This window comes from Apteryx mantelli, chromosome 28, assembly GCF_036417845.1.
Source record: "Apteryx mantelli isolate bAptMan1 chromosome 28, bAptMan1.hap1, whole genome shotgun sequence".
NCBI classification, from domain to species: domain Eukaryota; kingdom Metazoa; phylum Chordata; class Aves; order Apterygiformes; family Apterygidae; genus Apteryx; species Apteryx mantelli.
The window spans coordinates 2936873-2954431 of NC_090005.1; the positions used below are offsets into that span (position 1 = coordinate 2936873).

General features: G+C 45.4%; 2 protein-coding genes across 4 annotated transcripts; one reads left to right on the forward strand and one right to left on the reverse strand.

The window, feature by feature from the left end:
- Positions 1 to 883: 883 nt before the first annotated feature.
- Positions 884 to 14076, reverse strand: CALCOCO2 (calcium binding and coiled-coil domain 2). 2 transcript variants are annotated; one of them, XM_067312099.1, is made up of 13 exons: positions 13992 to 14076; positions 10472 to 10660; positions 9766 to 9868; positions 9227 to 9360; positions 8689 to 8814; positions 8060 to 8187; positions 7431 to 7521; positions 6489 to 6611; positions 5686 to 5772; positions 4531 to 4626; positions 3722 to 3851; positions 2985 to 3022; positions 884 to 2477 (listed from the first exon to the last, which is right to left on the reverse strand). In XM_067312099.1, the coding sequence occupies exons 1-13, from the start codon at positions 13992 to 13994 to the stop codon at positions 2274 to 2276; spliced, it is 1452 nt and encodes a 483-aa protein (XP_067168200.1). In that variant the 5' UTR covers positions 13995 to 14076; the 3' UTR covers positions 884 to 2273. The 2 variants fall into 2 exon arrangements, with proteins under 2 accessions (XP_067168200.1, XP_067168201.1); XM_067312100.1 differs by lacking the exon at positions 13992 to 14076 and adding an exon at positions 13563 to 13618.
- Positions 14077 to 14296: 220 nt separating this feature from the next.
- Positions 14297 to 16757, forward strand: ATP5MC1 (ATP synthase membrane subunit c locus 1). Of its 2 annotated transcripts, none has more exons than XM_067312107.1 (5): positions 14297 to 14451; positions 14793 to 14841; positions 15419 to 15496; positions 15771 to 15946; positions 16533 to 16757. In XM_067312107.1, exons 1-5 carry the CDS (start codon positions 14312 to 14314, stop codon positions 16645 to 16647), a joined length of 558 nt encoding a protein of 185 aa, XP_067168208.1. In that variant the 5' UTR covers positions 14297 to 14311; the 3' UTR covers positions 16648 to 16757. The 2 variants fall into 2 exon arrangements, with proteins under 2 accessions (XP_067168208.1, XP_067168209.1); XM_067312108.1 differs by having other exon boundaries at positions 14337 to 14399.
- The last annotated feature ends 802 nt before the right edge of the window (positions 16758 to 17559 follow it).

Genomic DNA, 17559 nt, shown 5'->3' on the forward strand with positions numbered 1-17559 from the left:
GGCGAGGCAATTCAGGGGCACTGACACTGGGCACTCATAGCTCAAGGACATAGATGGGATCGTGACATAACTCTAAGCCCAAGTAACCGAGTTTGGGTTTATGATATTAGCTGTTGAAGCCAGTACTAGTAACAGAGTAGAAAGGAAACAAGTCTAATAATTATGATACTGGGTCAACTACCAGAGTTTTAATAAAGATTGCTTTGGTGTCTTTCCACATTAGATCTGCTTCTGTAAAAAAGACGTAAATTTTTCCTGAGGAAATGAATATTAAATTTAAAAAAAGCTTCATTTTGATGGAATCTTCAGTTGTGGTTGCAATAAAAACATTTCAGAAATGTTGAACTACATCAGGGTAATCAATAATGTCAAAACATTTCGATTGTACAATACCAAATATTAAAAAAAAAATGTTTTAGTGTCCAGGGTATTTTTTCAGACTTCTCCTGATCTGAGGGGGGAAAAAAAAGTGTTGAAATACAGAATGTTCCTCTGACAGAATAGAAATTCAATTGTTTTAATCAGCTGTAGGTTTTTGGATCAGCACTGCTTGGAACTGATATGGACAAATATGGCCCATACAGCTCATTTTACTTTTCTGGTTTGTTCTTGTTACCCCATATTATCCTTTGACCTTCTTGATATATTTCCATGCTGTGAGGAGCCAGTGAGGATCAGCCACCTAAATATGTGCTTTCTGATAAACAGGAGTGGTCCCACTAACTATAGGGATACCATGTTACATGCTAAATGTTCAGAGATGTGCTGAAGTACTTTGTCAGACAGAAGCTTCAAAAAGTAATTGAAAGCTTGCAAATAGCTCCCTTATGACTCCATCAACTCCTCCAATTTTTTTCTTTAAGAATGAATAGACATAGACATCTTCTTGAAGGATTTTCTCAGTATAGCTTTATTTTTGCTTGCTCTTATTTTCTGTTACAGATTTATTAAAATAATGCTTACCAGTATAGTACAGAAATACTCTGTTTAAACCTAGACTGATAAAAAAGTTTGTGTGTGTAAAATCAAAACAGTAAACATCTTGAAATCTCTCTTATTCTTAAAACTCTACAGAAATTTATTAGGATTTTCTATTGCTTCAGCTATTCAGCAGTAAACACACAGTTTAATACAGGTAGAAAATAAAACTTTACCCTTTCGTGTTCGTCATAAATTGAAAGCCCCAAAGCAGAAATAAAAATAGCAACTGAATGATCTGTGAACAAAGCATTGTAATATCCCAAGGCACTTAATAGTTTTGAATCAAAATGTTTTGGTGTGAGAAAAGGCTCTTCTTGTTAAAGCAAGAAGGCTTAGAAACATAAAAGGGAAATAATCCAGATCCATCATGTCCTTTAAAGGAGGATGCCCAATTTCTGATTGAGAGGCCATATATGCTCTGCTCTGTCAGGACAATTCAGCTCCTGCTTTCCTACGGGCTCTACACCATACCGACCTTCCCAGTCGCAGACATTTCACTGGGTTTCCTCAATATGAGATGGATGCATGACAAGTGTTAGACTGACTGCACAAGCACAGATTGACTGTATCACTATTCACTGTAAATCTGGTCATATGGAGAAAAGGGACAACAATTTATGTGCCTTGCTCCACAACAAGCTATGCTGCCTGCTTGCTGGAAGGATGGGTCCTAGACCTTTAGCTCTGCAAACAGATATTGAGTCTTGTTATAAATATACAGCTTTCACTTGCTTTAAGACTGAGGGTGAAAGAAGAGAGGAAAATACATTTTTATTTAGTTATTTTTATTTATTAGCAATTAATTCTGCGTTCCAGAAGGTGAGCAGGCTGAAAGTCTGATCCTAAAGGATTATACAATGTTTCTGGTCTTTGGTTAGCAATCACAGTGCTATATTAAAGACTAAACCATTATAATAGAGATGTATCAGCCAAGTACAGAAAATTGCTGCACCACATCTCTTTACTTGGCCCAACTTGGATGAATGGTTACATGGACTGTTCTAAAGTACCGAAACCACATTGAACTAAATTAATAATTACAGGAATTGTGACCAATTGACAAGGACATATACTTGACCAAGACAGAAGACTTAAGTTGATGACGCTGATTCAATTTCAGGATATGGATGTCTGAACCAATTTAAGTGTTGGGTCATGTGCTGCATGGAACAGAAAACTCAGAATTGCAGTACTAGTGGCATATTCAGTCTTTTCTGGGTGATTCTATTAGCATGAATCAAGCCTATAGAATGATTCTGCTCTATTCTATACTGCGGCCTCTGCCACCTATTCTACACAGCAGATGAGAATTCAGAACTATTTTCCAGGTCATGACAATAAACATGATCATCAAACACCTGCTTATTGGACTTTTCAAAGGTCTCATTGCAGAGTGGGCACTCCAGAAGGTGGCTCTGCACATGTGCCTCGTACTGACTTGTATCAATATCTTCAGGAAATACCTCGTCGCACATGGGGCATTTCCTTATAGAAGCCTGAAATGCAAAGCAAATGCAAATAAGGACAGTTAAAACATTGCATTAGCATTTAAAAGAGGAAGAAAAAGAAAGGTTTAATAGTGAGAAATCATCAGTTCTGCTCAAGTCTTTCTGATTTCTAACACTCTCAAGTTTCAAATGTCCAGGCTTCTCTGACTATCACTTTCAAGCCAAGAGCTTCTGAAAGGTACTCTGACTTTCCATCCTACATAGCACATGTTCATGTCCCCAATATGAAATAAGGTATCTAGTAGCTGCCTGCTGCACAGTCTGACATTAGATGCTGCCAAAAGTTGGTACTTGAAGATTAAGGTCAACGGTTTCCTCTCTCTTCCTTAACAGCAACAACTGTTATTAATTCTACAGGTTAGGCAAACATGGCTCCACTTTGTTGTCCACTGTCTTACCAGGACTAGAATAGTATGCGGACAACTGGCTACAGAGCTGAACTTGGAGCTTCTCATTTCAAACCACTAACTCCTGTCCATAAAGTACATTACTTACTACGTCTGCAGCTCTTGCCTCCAGGTTTGCTCCTGAAGCTGGAAAAAAAAAAGAGGAGTTAATTTAACCACAACAAAATGATTAACAATGTAATATGCTGATAACTAGTAATTCTTGAAACATGAGGATGTGGCTCTTGATCTAGACCTCTATATTTAGGACTACGGAAACTGGACATAAGCCACAGAACTAGCTGTTTCACAGCTGAATAAACTAGCTAATAGTTGTCTCTCTTGGCAGAAAATGAGCAGACAGCTGATCACTTAAGTCAACTTTTAACACCTGGCAGTATTTTGCAGCTGTCAAGTCATTTGCACATATGCAAAGCTGCACTGAGGAGCTGCTAAGAATTTCTTTTCTACAAGCATTCAATCTGAGAGGGAAGATAATTTGCTGAGACTCTTACTGCCATGTACTTGTGGTTCCTCTGACAATGACAAGAGAGGACAAAATTCCTCTTCTTAGAAGTTATGCAAAAAGATAAAAGTATTTTCCTACACATACACGCTCTATTCCTGTAGCCAAAAGGTCAAAACAGTACAGAAAAAAAACATATCCTCAGTATGTGCAGGTGGAACTTTTTTTTTTTTTTTTAAGTCCAAATCCATTAATCCTTCAGTTATTTCTGATTCTAACCCAGTTCTCCCACTAGGGTTCACTTTCTCAGAGGTAAGGATGGGAGCAGATTTGATTTTAGATGGACTTGTGCTTTCAGACAGAATGCCAAGTAACCTCACCATAGTAGGGATTTCCAAACACAAGGCTTCCCATTGCAGGAGGTGGAATTTGGTGTTGAGATGGTGAGAAGAAAGAAGCGTCTGCAGTCTGCGAGAGACGTCTCAAGAGGGCATTCTCTTCCCTTAGTTCCTGCAAAGGGACAGAAGGGCAGAATGAATTTCCAGAAGTTCTGGGGACCGTTTCAGACAGAAGTCATAATTTGCACTAACATAGCTCCTCTTATACCAGAATCAAAATTGCTCTGTAGCTCCTTTTAGGTAGATCAGTATTTGTCCTGTCTGATGGAATAGGAAGGTGAGGTAAGGAATTGAAAGGATCTATTCTGTGGCCTGTTGGGAAGGCAGACAAGATGAGCACAAGAGAGTAATACGTTTTAAAAGATAAAAAATGATCCTGAAGTCGTGTAGAAAATGGCAGAGTAAGGAACAAAATCAAGAGTCACTGTTTAGATTGAATGAAAAGACTGTGTTCATTTAAACAAATAAGTCCGTTCACTTCAGAGGTGTCAGAGTTAACACGACGAGTTTTTGAAAAACCCCTTGCTAATATGGGCTGCAAAAAGCTGCAAGTTTTTGGGCCCTTCCTTTTAGGCTGTACAGAGGTGGCAGCAACAATACACTGTGAGTCTAAGCCCAGTGATTTGTATGTGCACACGGACAGCACGGCAGCCTGATTTTAGGTGATGGTCTGTGTGCAGGCACAATTAGCAATCCATCTGGTAGTAGGGTTAATGAAACTGAATAACAGACTAATATTTATATCATATTCAATTCAGGAGAAGGACAAGGGAGCTGTGCCAAATTCTCACCTGATTTTCCTTATCAGTTTCATTCTTTTTTGCCTGCAAAATCTGAAACAAATGTTTCTTCTCCTCAAGTTCTTTCATTAAGTCGCGGTTTTGATGCTGTGAAGGAACAGTGTTATTTGGTGAATAGTGGGAAATCAGCAAACAAAAAGCTATGAGAGCTTCGAGCACTGTTCACATATATTAGCTGCCTTGCTGCATTTATTACCAACAAATAAACCTTCACTTTCAATATGAGTCTTACCATTTCATAATTTGTAACCTGGAACATCTCTGTATCACCACTCACTTAAGTTCTGTATTTTCATTACAACATGAGAGATGATATGTGACCTCCAAAGGAGACAGAAGTCAGCTCAGACAAATGGAGATGTTGAAGAAAAGGAACAATTAAAGCTGAAAAATGCACCCTGACAGGTGAGAGCTCTCCCAGTCTGCCAGGTTTCTTGGGACTGTGAGACTTGCATTGACTGTGGATAGCTAGTACATCCTTAGGAATTAATCTTGTAGCTGACTCTTGAATTAAATCAGTAAATTAGATAAGCTAGAGTACTTAAGGATTCTGCAGTCATTCTCAAAGTATCACCCTAAGAATTCTGAACATTTGGCATCACAGCAGAGGTAATCACATCATCTATTTTAGGCATCTAATTTTCAACGCCAAAGTCAGAGTATTGCCTCCAACAGCTTCCTGAATAGCACATACAGAGAGGAGCACCTTTAGAAGGCGACTCAGGGCAGCAGATTAAAGATGATGTGAACGGCCTCAGCCATTGCAAATGATGGTTCTTTCACCAGAAAGAAATGCTACTGCATTTCACCCTCTTTCACTCTCTTATATCCTTCACTTTCCTTCAAGGAGTCATTTTCAGCTCTGGGGTTGTGGATTACTTAAGAAAAGAACTTAAGTTACTTAAGAAAGTTACTTAAGAAAAGAAAACCTCTTGTCCATAAGTTTAAGTTTCTTATATAGTCATCTGCAACATCACTGGGAAATTGTGAAGGTTCTGCAAATTGTAAAAGGTTGACCAACAGTGCTTTAAGCAAACGTCAACTCTCCTGCACTGGTAACAGCAGCTTATATACAACACAGGAGAGCTTTGTGCTCAGTGCCTTTGGGCCTGTCTCCCCAGCTGTACCCACAGAAAAGCCAAGCACCTGCTCATTCTGTAGAAAAAGGGACAGGCTGGCCTCCGTCCCCTTCAGGTTCTCCAGGACACGTTCAAGCTCCTCCTTGTGCTCCCCCTGCACAGAAATCCCAGATTTGCACAGGCAGAGATGCAAAGGGAATATCAAAGAAAAGAGGTATCAGAGATGTGGAGCAGAGCACCAAACTATAGAACAGAAAATTCAAACTGTTTACAGCTTGTTTTGGTCTGACCATATTGTTCCTGCTTATTTTATTGATTATTAAAAGCCAAATCTGAGATATTAAAGATGAGAAAGGGACAAAAACATAAACAGAGAGAAGACCAACAGGGTTGCTATCTCACACCAGTTATAAGTCAGCTTCCTGTTGGAGGTAAAATTAATGGCATATGGACTGGGGCAGATTTAGGGTAACTTGTTTTATTTACACATAAGTCCCAGTCTTGGAACAGTTTGGGTAGATGCACCAGTTTGCAATCAGCTAAATATCTGAGCTACTTCATCTCTGGAATTGATTCTAGAGAGATGAAGGCAGAGACTGAATTTTCTTGCTCCAGAGAATCAGAATTACAAAATCTAGCTATACAGGTGTTTCTTCCAAAACTAAAACATATTTGTGTACTATAAGAACCTGTCAGGCTGTGTGTACGCACAACCATGCCACCATGGAGAGTACTCTTTCTCTGTGTCATGGAATCCCCCAGACCTTCCATAAGGTTGAGCAATATTTGTACCTGCTCATTGCCAAGGACTCCTCTAAGAGCCGCTGCCCGGGCTCCCCCAAGCACCAAGACACTCAGGGAAGGCTTTACCTGTTCAGCTACAGTGGTGCGCAACTGGCGATTCTCTTCCTTCAAACTTTCAAGCTGCTCAGTCTTGTCATGGTCCAGACGAGCCAGATTTTCCACTTCTTTCTCATAATTCAACACCTGAGACTAAGGAGAAAGAAGAATGGACAGAAGGTTAAAAAAAAAAAAAGTGATGACTGAGAAGCACAGGCACTTTTTGCTGCACAAAGCACAGCATAGCAAAGCTCTACAAGCCATGGCTGCTCAAAAAATTTTTTTGCTAACTTTTTTCCACCAAAAACTTTGTAGAAACTGGGAATAGTTACATGGGGATATACTGAAGCTGATGTATTCATCAGAACACAGTATTCATTCATATATTCTTTGAGGAGCTTTCTAAATTTCAAAATGACACTTTTAGTCTGGGAAGTCAGAGAAAGAAGAGGAAAATAAAGACTCTGTGGCCAGATAGATATCATACCGTTCTGGGTCTCCCATGTCCCAGGCCTAGCAACCAAGCTATTTTCAGTCTACCTTCTCCCTTCAGATACCTCCCAGCAAGAAGTCTTGTTTTCACCCAAGTATTTAACATAACTTTAGAATGTTTTTCAAAATAGAACTGTTTTCTGACCCATCCTTTTATGTACCTGTTCCTTAGCTAGCAGGAGGTAAACAACAGTCTTATTTTGGTGAGCTTAACCTCTATGCAAAAGGGATGTGTTTAGGGAATAAACAAAAGAATCCTTACAATTTCTCTTGACACATCCCACTCTACCCTTCCTTCCAAGATATAGCTTTCTTGAGGTTTCCTGGTTCCATATAATAGGTTCACATTTTCCTAAAGACCCCAGGTAATCAGGAAAGGAATTCAGACACTACATATTTGCTTGAGATTGTTCAGTTCTCTGTCAGAGACCCTCAGATACAATTCACAAAAGCAGAGGCAGGCAACTGTATGTTTTCTACCTGCAGCTGATCCATGTGATCCAGGGCTGTTTTCAGTCTGGTTTCCAGGCATTCCTTTTCAGAGGTCACATTCTGAATTTGCTCTTTGAGTCTACTCAGAACAAATCAAAATACACCGTATTTTCAACAACCCACTTTCCCAATATCACACTTTGGTAGGCAAAACTAGCAGTCTACATTTCCAGACCTAATAAAAAGCTCAGGTTGTCCACACCCAGACTGAAATGAAGTAACCCTCATTTGTATGAATGCTGGGGGGTTTCCAAAGCCTTGTTTGCTTGTGCAAAGTTAATGGAGGCCTTGTGAATCCTGGAAGAGTTCCACAGCGTGGGGTCGCCTACCCAAGCTTACAGAGAAACCCAAGCACCTCCAACTCTTGGATTCATTCCAAAAGTCAGTTTTGTTCAGTCGTCGCCACACTGAGGTTTTTCTGAGGTTTGGTTCATCTGAATGTAAATCCAAGCCCTAAAGAGTTGCTCACACTCTTGCTCGGGAGCTTAGCACTAAGCACACCTGTAGACACACAGCCCCTGCCTTTCATGAACACTAAACAGACAAGAAAACTCAATACACAAAGGCAAGGTGCTTTCATGAACTCCTGTTTTGAGACATGCTGTAAATACACTTACTGGTGCAGTTCTGCCTCTCTGCAGTCATCCAGCTCCTTGAGATGTTTGTTTTCTTTTTTCAGGGAATTCAGCTCCAGCTCCAATTTCTCTGTATTGCTCTTTAGAGACTCAAAACCACTCTGCAGCTCCTGAAAATCAAAATCAGATCAATGGGAGTTAAGTGGAACCCAAGCAACAGTCCTGCTCTGGAACTGCAAAACCCCTCTAATGCAACACTTCCAGGAAGCCCATCTGAAGGAGCAAAATCTCCCCTTTGCATCTTGCTCACTCCTTCAGACCCCGTTTTATTTATATTAAGCCCTGAGCAAAACTGAAGGAGGAGAAAATAATGATGGAAGAACATCAGAAGCAGGGCTGGCCTTGTGATTTTGGCACAGGTCTACAAAACATTTTTGAATACTCTCCTTCCCATGTGACTCCTGTGTCTGCTGATGCCTCTTGTGCACCATTATCATTCTTATCTCTGGAGAAGTATTGTAGGATTCTGTAAAGGATTAGACAGATAATCTGGGCAGAAATTCCTTTAATTTTCTCCTGGAAGCATACAATGGAGCAAGGCCTGACTCAGTCTCTTTTTGTCTTTCAGACTTAAAGCCTCTGACTTAATATATTAAACTTCTTTGTTGTACCTGTGTCTTCTTGAGTTGCTCCTGCAGATCCATATTCTGTTTCTGGAGACTTGTACAGCTTTCTTTCAGCTCCTCATTTTCTTTAAGCAAATTTTTGTTTTGTAGTTCAATCTCTTCTACTTCTCCCTGTCAAGCAACATGGTTGTTCAGTCGTAATGGAAGTGAAATAAGAGTATTTGTCTTTAAATCACCTCAATTATTGCCTGTGTGCATGCTCCTACTCCCATCTAATGGAAGCTTGCTTCCATGAAAATCATATTTTCATTTTAAAATATTCAAAATGCCCTGAAACACTACATATTAAGGCACTCCCCATCGTGAAGTGCTCACAGTCTAAGTATGCTAGTCTGACAAACGGCAGGTAGAGAAACAGAAGGTGCTGATTTGTGCAACAGATCAGTAGCAAAGCCAAGAACAGAACCCAGGTCTGCTGCGTTCCAGCTCCACGTTTTATTTACTGGGTCACTCCCTGTTAGCAATTAGCACGTGCCAATAAAAGACAAAAGCAGGAAAAAACAGAGGAAGAGAGGAGACATACCTGTGTGGTAACCACCAGGATATCATCCTCAGTCTCTGCTCTGAACTGGAAAGGTACGCTGGCTCCACGGACCACTCCATCCTGGTCAACATAGCAGAACTGGTAGTATTCATCATCTTTTGGTAGGTAGTAAGCTTCAAACAAACACAACAACTCCATCAAACGGGTCTTCTAATTATTCAGGCTTCTCAACTATATAACACAGGAAGCCGGAATCTAAGAAAACTGAGACATCCTAGGTCAATATTGTTCCTGCACCATGAGTAATTCTTTGCGCCAGTGATAAGAACACAAACAATATCACTCAGTCAAGATAGTAGAACTTAACACATGGAAATTTTGTGGCTATTATTATGGGACCAATTTATCGCTCCAGTTCTTTGAAATAAGTTTACCTAAGCACAGTACTGCAGATGATCTGCAATTCTGCATGCAATGCTCATTAATGGTATGCAGAGTGATCCGGGAAGGGACTCTGCGTGCGTGGCTGTCATGCATGTGCACACGTGTTCCCCGGGCAGCCCAGTTTCCCCACTGACCTTTGAACTGGATCTGTTGCTGCACAGCAGTATCACCACTGACACCACTGGGCAGAGGAGCCCACATGAACGTGTAATATTCCCGGGTTGTTTTCCATCCCACCTACAACAGCAAACTTGTTACACAGGATCACAAAGTTCACATTTATCCTATGGCAGTTTCTAGAGGATAGGTGATAACTTGGAGTATATTTCCACATAGTTAATGGCAGGACTTTTGCATCGCTCTCCTAACTTAGAGTTGTGGCCTATGCATAAAAGGACAATCAAAGCTATTTGCCAGTTTATTCCATGAGTGTATGTGGGTGAGGGGAGCACTGAAGTAGGAAATACATTCGAAAGGATGGTGCCAGAATGGTCTACCATGTAGTTATTCTCCATTGGTTCTGGGAATCAGAGTCTGTTTGATCAGCCTTGAAGCTGTTCTAATTGCAAAGTGAAGCTGGAATAGCCTTTCATGCAGCATGAAAATGAGAAACTCTGCTTTCCCCAAGGTAACAACAGGTCTGGTACTTTGTCCCTAGGTGCAATAGAGATGTTCCATTACACAAGCTTATTATTGAAAAAAATCCCTCACCCTCTTCTACCAAAGCCCTAAATCCTTTCTTAGGGATCAAGTGTGAAGTAAGCAGATGCCAAGCTGCTTGTTTCTGCTGGCTGCTACCTTCTCACACTTGGTACACTGGGTTTCACAGAATTCACTTACCCGGAAAATGCCCACCCAGTCCTTCCCGCGAGGAGCAATGTTGTTTGTGAGTGTATAATAACAGGTTATGTCTCCTCCAGGAACATAGAACTTCTCCACGTTATTAAAGATGACCTGGGAGAAGTGGCAGTCATCTAAGAGGACAGCAGAAGTGGGAGGTTCGTCTGAAGTCTCATCCATCGTGGAGTTCTGCAAGAGGAAAGAATAAGGCGATTATCTAATCTGCAGAGGCTGCCAACATAGTTGTATCAATGAAGGGTATGAGAATGGAAAGTTTGTGAATGACGTAGCTGTAACATCTGAAAGCCCCTGCATGGGCACACAAGGCTTCTCAGCAAGGCTCGTGAACTCGCTGGAGTCCCTGCTGCTGTGGCCAGGCAGCTCACAACATCCGTCGCAGCTCGCACAGTCTGCAGGGTAGACATCCTCTAGCAGACCTAGCTGTCAAGCTTCATGCGTTACGTGCGAGACACATCCATTTGACCGCTGCTTCCCAGCCGCAGCGCCTGGAGCGCTCGCACTGCCGGCGTGGCACTGCAGCCTCTCTCCTGCGCGGGACAGCACGGACCAGACACTGCCAACTGTCCTGCAGCTCTGCTCCGTGGGAGAGAGGCAGCGGAGCCTGGGAGCAGCTGGGGCACGTGTGCCTCCTGGTGGGATCCCGTGCTTGCAGCCCTGCTGGAAAGCCTGCTGTCTCCACAAGCAGCCTTGTGCTGTGGTTGTAACGTGATTTGACACTCCAGGCACATCCCCACTAGGACGCTACCATGGTGGTGCATCACCTGTTCTAAAATCTGGAAACATATTGCTTGAGAGGAGCAGAGGTTTTACCGCATCAAAGAAGTGCTCCTGCAGAGGGTAATACAAGAGCAAAGTAACCACTTGTGATCAATCACAGTGGGATCTCCGAGGATCCTGCGGTCCCACCCCCAGTGCACTCCACCTTCACTGGTGGACGATCATGAGACACACCAGACACACTCATGCTGATAATAAGCAAACTCCAAAGAAAAAAAGCCTCTCAGTTTTCTGCATTTAAATCCAATGCACTGACTTGACCTCCAAATACAGCATCTTTCATCTTCATCTTTCTGGCTCCAAGGGAAGAAAGATACCTTGCTAAGCTCAGCTCCCATGGAAGAGCACAGAGAAGATCCTGGTTGGGCAGGTCGTCGTAGTCCTGTCTTACAAGCCTGTGTTGGGAGGCTATTATAGCCTTGCTACTCGTGACCACTACGGTGAAACTGCAAGGCGATTCCCAGTATCGAAATGAATATGTTGCATGGCAGCAGGGTCAACAAATAGCATTAAAGGTTTTGCATGAGTTATCTATACAGAAAACTTTTCAGTGTGTTGTGACACTGTGACCACATAAATCTATTGTGGAGGCATCTATTAAGAAAACAGTATCCAAATTTCCAAGAGCCTAGGCAAGACTGGAAACAGAAAACTAAATCACACTCTTTGGTAGTACGTCTTGCAGGCAGCCAGACTTCAGCGCTGGCAATCTGCAAGAGGCAGATCACTGCTGAGAAAATCCTGCCACCAATCCTGCACAATTCAATTCCAGGAATCCAAAGCAGAACCTCAGCTGATCTCAGTGACAGCAACAGAGAGCCAGTCTTGACCTCAGAAAGGAGGGAAAAGTTCATCTGAAACAGCCATCCCTTTGGGCTTTTAAGGTCATCTCAAATCCAGGAGTCTCACATGGAAATGAACCGCCTGAAACCCTTTATTTTGTTTCCGCTGAGAAAGACATCACCTGCATCCTGCACCAAAGAACGGCCTGAAAAGCAGGCAGGAACACAGATGGGTATTGTGGGGCTGTGTTCAGAAGAGAAAAGTTATCCGCACAGCTGGAAAGAACAGCGATAACAGAGCATTGAAGCATGTTGCGTAGGGAGGCTGGAGAATTACTCTTGCTGGAAGCAGAGGGCAGGTCAACCCTAGGCAGGCTGGATGTGTCTTAGTCCCCCAGGAAATCCACAGTTTCAATTTTAGGTATCTCACTAAAGCATAGGAAATTATGTCTGATTAATCTAAGCCTCAGTCTTCATCTGGCTGATGTCAATCTTTCCTACCCTGATGTGCCTTATGATCTGCAGTATCCAAATGCACAAGGAGCTGTCAGCCAACAGACAGAAAAAAAAAAAGGAAGAAGAAATCCAAGGATAGCGCCTTAATCATGTTACTGCATAGCTTCAGAACAGGATATGAGCTCAAGCTGCCACAAGGCTTAAAAGTAACTTGAAAAAGAAAAATGAAATGTCAATGCCTGGATGTAGCAAAATAACACATTCTGCTGCAAAAAAATGCTGGTTTTGGAGAAAATCATTGTGATCTTGAAGAAAAGTAAACCTGGTGCCCACGCAGAGTGCTGTGATGGGTGTGCCAGTTCATTCCCAGGGGGAAAAAAAAAAGACAGGAAGTAGAGGAGAGCATTTTAATAATGTTCAAATTTTGCAACTTGTTATGCAAACAGCTCTTCAGCCTTCAGCCAGGGAAGGAGGAGAGGAGGCGGCCGCTGCCCAGGGAGCCGGTGACAGCCACCTCTTTGGGGACATTAATGAGTAACGGGCAGCCCCGGCCCAGCGCTGAGGTAATGGGATATTATTATCCCGTGCCCAGAGCAGGACAGAACAAATAACCCATCAGACTTCCTCCCGTATCGGCTGCCCAGCCTCCTTCGGAGAGTGCTGTCAGGATGGGGTTTTTTCCTCCCCTTTTGCCTTTTTTCCTTTCATTTTCTAGCTTTTTTTTCTTTCGTTTTCTCTCCCGAAACTGTAGAAAACTGTCCCGAAAACGTACAAAAACGCGGGTTTCCCCTTCCCGAGCGAGCCCCAGGCGCGGCCGCAGCCCCCGGGCGGGGGGACGCGCACCGAGCCCCGCTCCGCGCACCCCGGCGGCGGCGGCGAGGAAGCCCCCGCGCCGCCCCCGGGCTCCGGCAAGAACCGAAAGCGAAAGCGGCGGCGGCGCCGCAGCGCGGCGGGGCTGCCCCGGCCCCGCCACCCCCGCCCCGGCCCCCCGCCCCCGGCGCCGTCAGGCTCCGGTGGGGACGGGACCCCGCCGCCCCCCGCCCCGGCTCACTCACCGAGAGGCACCGCTGGAAACCTGCGTGCGCCGTGGCCGGAGCCGGAGGAGCAGGAAAAGGCGGAGCCCCCCCGGCCCGGCCCGGCCCGGCCCCGCTCCCCCCGCGCTGATGGGACTTGTAGTTCGCTGTGGGTCCACCTCCCCCCCCCCCCGGTACCGCCCTTACCGGCGCCGGGGAGGCCCCCTCTGAGCGCTCCCTTCTAACGGAGGGAAACCCCCGGGAGGGGGGGGGAACGGGGGACACAACGGCCGCGGGCGGACCCCACCGCGGAGACCCCCGCAGGGGCCGGGCCGAGCGGCCCCCCGGGGCTGCGGAACCGAGCCGCGGCTCCGGCAACGGCGCAAGCAGCGCTTCCCGCGGGCTTTGTTCGGGCGCTTTAATAAACCCAAGAAAAACGTAGACGTGTAAAATAATAATAATAATAACAACCATAACGAGGGGCGCCCTCAAGCGGGCTCCAACCGCTGCCGCTGCGCGGCGAGCAAAGCAGGCGCCGGCCTGGCACGTAGCGGAGGCCGCGGCCGCCCCCGCCGCCCCGGTCCCGCCCCGCCCCGCGCGGTAATCTCTATGGTCCGGGGCGGAGCGAGGAGCGGCTCCGCACGCCTCACGGTCCTCTGGAGGACCTCCGGGCCGCCAGCCAACCAGCCCGCAGGGAATCAAAACAAGCGCCCAATAGCAGCCCGCGCCGGCGGTACCGCCCTCCCCTCGCCCGGCCCCTTGTCCCGGATCCTGCCGCTCGGCGGCAGCCAATGGCGAGCGCGGACGTAGCCCCAGGGTGCAGCGCGGCGCGGGTGGCGGCAGCCAATGGGCGCGGAGGACGCGGGGGGACACGGCAAGGTGAGCGGGGCGGGGGCCCGGGTCCTGTCAGAGCCGCCGCCGCCGCGAGCAGGTGGGGCCCGCGGAGCCGCCGCAGCCCCTCGGGGCCGGGGGGAAGCTCCGCCGGCCGCGGGGCAGCGCCGGGCCCGGGCGGCGTCGCGCCCTTCGCTCCGTCGCCTGCTCTGGAAGGGCCGGAGCGGAGCGCGACGGCGGGGAGCGGCGGGGCCGGCCCTGCGCGGGGCCGGGGGGGGGGGAGGCAGCGGAGGGGGAGCGGGGCAGAGCCCGGGGCCGAGCCCGGGGCCGCGGTGACCCCCGGGGCCGCTGCGTGTCTGTCTGAGGCCCTGGGGGCCGGTGGCTGCAACTCCGCGGTTTCCATTTCCTTCTTTTCTTATTTCCCCTTTTTCTCCCCAATAGATTAACCAAAATGCAGACCCCTGTGGCTCTCCTCAGCTCTCCAGCTCTGGTAAGTGACCTTTTGTCAGAAGGAGGTAGCGGCAGTCGGTGGGGGTATAGGGCTGGGAAGTCTTTCTTCTTGGTGCTGTGTTCAAAGTGCTGTTCTGGGCGCCCTTAACCGCGGGGGGATCATGTGGGGTTGTTTCGCCGTGGCTTTAATAAGGAGGGGAAGCAAGGTCACCTCTGGTGACCTGAAGGCAATACCGATCATTTTAGTAGGTGTGCTTTGTAGTGTAAGCCTAAGGGCTCCCGCTAACCTGTGCATCAGAGGTACTCACCTTCTTCTCTCAAAGTGTGGTGTTAGGAAGAAAATGTATGGAATTATAGTAATGACTAAATTCTGATGCAGCAGACATGATCCTCATAGTGCTGCGGTGTGGGATCTGCTGCAAAATTCCTTGGAGATTTAGCCCAACTGGCTAAACTAGAAGTAGCTTAAACTTGCATATGCTTTTGTTTTCTAGTCTTGTTTCACTCTCAAGATGTTTTCACAAATTTCTAAGACTTATTCATAAAATAACTGCTCTTTTCTGAGGGATAGCATGGAGGCATCCAACTGAGAGTTAATTGCCTGTGTTTTGCTGCAGTTCCGGTGCTGTTCCAGGGCTCTGGCCAGGCCAGTTTCAGTGTCTGTTTTCAGCAGGCCTGAGATTCAGACTGTACAGGTAAGACTCTGGTGTAGTAAACAGGGTCCAATATTTCTGTGTTTACTATCTGTGATACTTGATGGTTTCTACTGAGATGGAAAAGTAAACTTGTATATCAAGAGGGTGGTTGGTAAGGGGACATAGCTTCTAGCCCAGATCAGTGATGGTTTAGCAGGTTTGGCTGATGTTGCTCTGCCTTGATTAGAGGAAAAATGGTGATGAAGTGTTTTAATTAAAAAAAGGAAAATAAAAAAGTGTGTCATTACCATGTCTTTTCTCCTGTATCCCACAGCCAGCTGGTGTTTCCCATCCGCAGCTGAGCCGCCGGGAGTTCCAGACCAGTGCTGTTTCCAGGGATATTGACACTGCTGCAAAGTTCATTGGTGCCGGTGCTGCCACGGTTGGGGTGGCTGGTTCAGGAGCAGGTATTGGGACAGTGTTTGGCAGCTTGATCATTGGCTATGCCAGGTAAGCAAGATGCCAAGCTGGCCTGAATTTATTCCCCTCTTCTAGCAGTCAGTTTGGTAGATTGGTAGATCCTTTTCTGGAGTATATTTTCAATTCTGCATTAATGTATATATGCAACCGTTGTGTTTAACTGGAGCAGTGCTCTCTGGAGTATAAAAGGATTTTTATACTCCATGATTCTATTAAAATACAAAAGAAAGTTCCTGGATTGTTTTAAACTCCCTTTACTTATTTCTGAATGATGCAGCAGCTCTGTGGAGCTCTGCCTGCCTCTAGAAGAAATGAAGCAGTAGTGGTTAGCAGGAACTGTTGCTTGGTACTGCCAGGTCAGGTGAAACAAGCCTTCAGGGTTTGACATGTCTACTGGCAATCATTAAAACCAGGGGGGAAAAAACATGGGTTCCTCATTCCAACTGGTGGCTGCCTGCCATAAATCTGGTCTGTGCTCCAAAATGCATTACCTGTGTGGGATAATCCTGGTTTTCTGTGATACAGGCTGTGTTTTTTTTGTTTGTTTGTTTTTTTTTTCCTCACTGTGAATCCATTTCTCTCTCTCTTTCTCCCCCGCCCCTTGTATTATATCCAGGAATCCATCCCTCAAGCAGCAGCTTTTCTCTTATGCCATCCTGGGCTTTGCCCTGTCTGAGGCCATGGGTCTCTTCTGTTTGATGGTGGCATTCCTTATCCTCTTTGCTATGTGACAGCTTCTGACCCTGGCTGTGGCTTCCATCATTCTGTCCTCTGCGGTTTGAGTCTGCTTCCATCAGAGCGTTCCAGACTGACAATTAAAGAAAAGATTTCTCTAAATGAACTGGTGGCTTTATTTTTTTTTTTCCCCCTTATGTTTCGGTCCAGCGATGAGGAAATCCTTGGGGGAGCTGGTGTATGGATTGAAGAGAGGCATATCCTAGGTGTATGGGCACGGGTGTAGGTAAAGCAGAAGGGGGAATATGAAATGGTGGTGGGAGGGGAGGACAACTAATGTAAAGTCAGCTGGATGAGAGAGCTGAAGAGCTCAAACTGCAGCTCTATGAATACAATAATCTGTGTCAAATCTATCCAAAATCTCAAAAATCCCAACAAGAAATGCCCTAATAAAGCAAATACTTGTGTGTGAGCTGACAAAGCATTGTTTTCTCCATGTACCGCTATTGAAAATACTGTGCCTTTCTCTTGCAGCTGAAAGACAGTATGCTGAAAAGGCGATGGGTGCAAGCAAGCGTACTTAAGATGGGAGTGTATTAATGGCATTTGGATGCTAAATTATCGCTAGATATGCAAGGGTACGCACTGCCATATCCTCTCTCCTTTCAGAAAGAAGAGCTGGCTTCAAGGTCACATTATTCATGGGCCTCTTCCAAGCACAAAGAGTTTACACAAAGGTCCACAGCTCAATTGTATTTCTTCTTCCCCAATAGTTACATGCTTCAGTTATTTTAAAGATGGGAGCATGCTGTGGAGAAATTCTAAAATCCAACCTGAATCTTGGTCTTTGTGGTAAGACTGCTGTGCCTTTAAGAAAGGTAGGAAGGTGACCATTTTGGGAGCTTGTCTGGTTATCTGCTTTAGGTAATTGAATTAATGCAGCTCTTGTGTGTGTTAAAGCCTCTGAA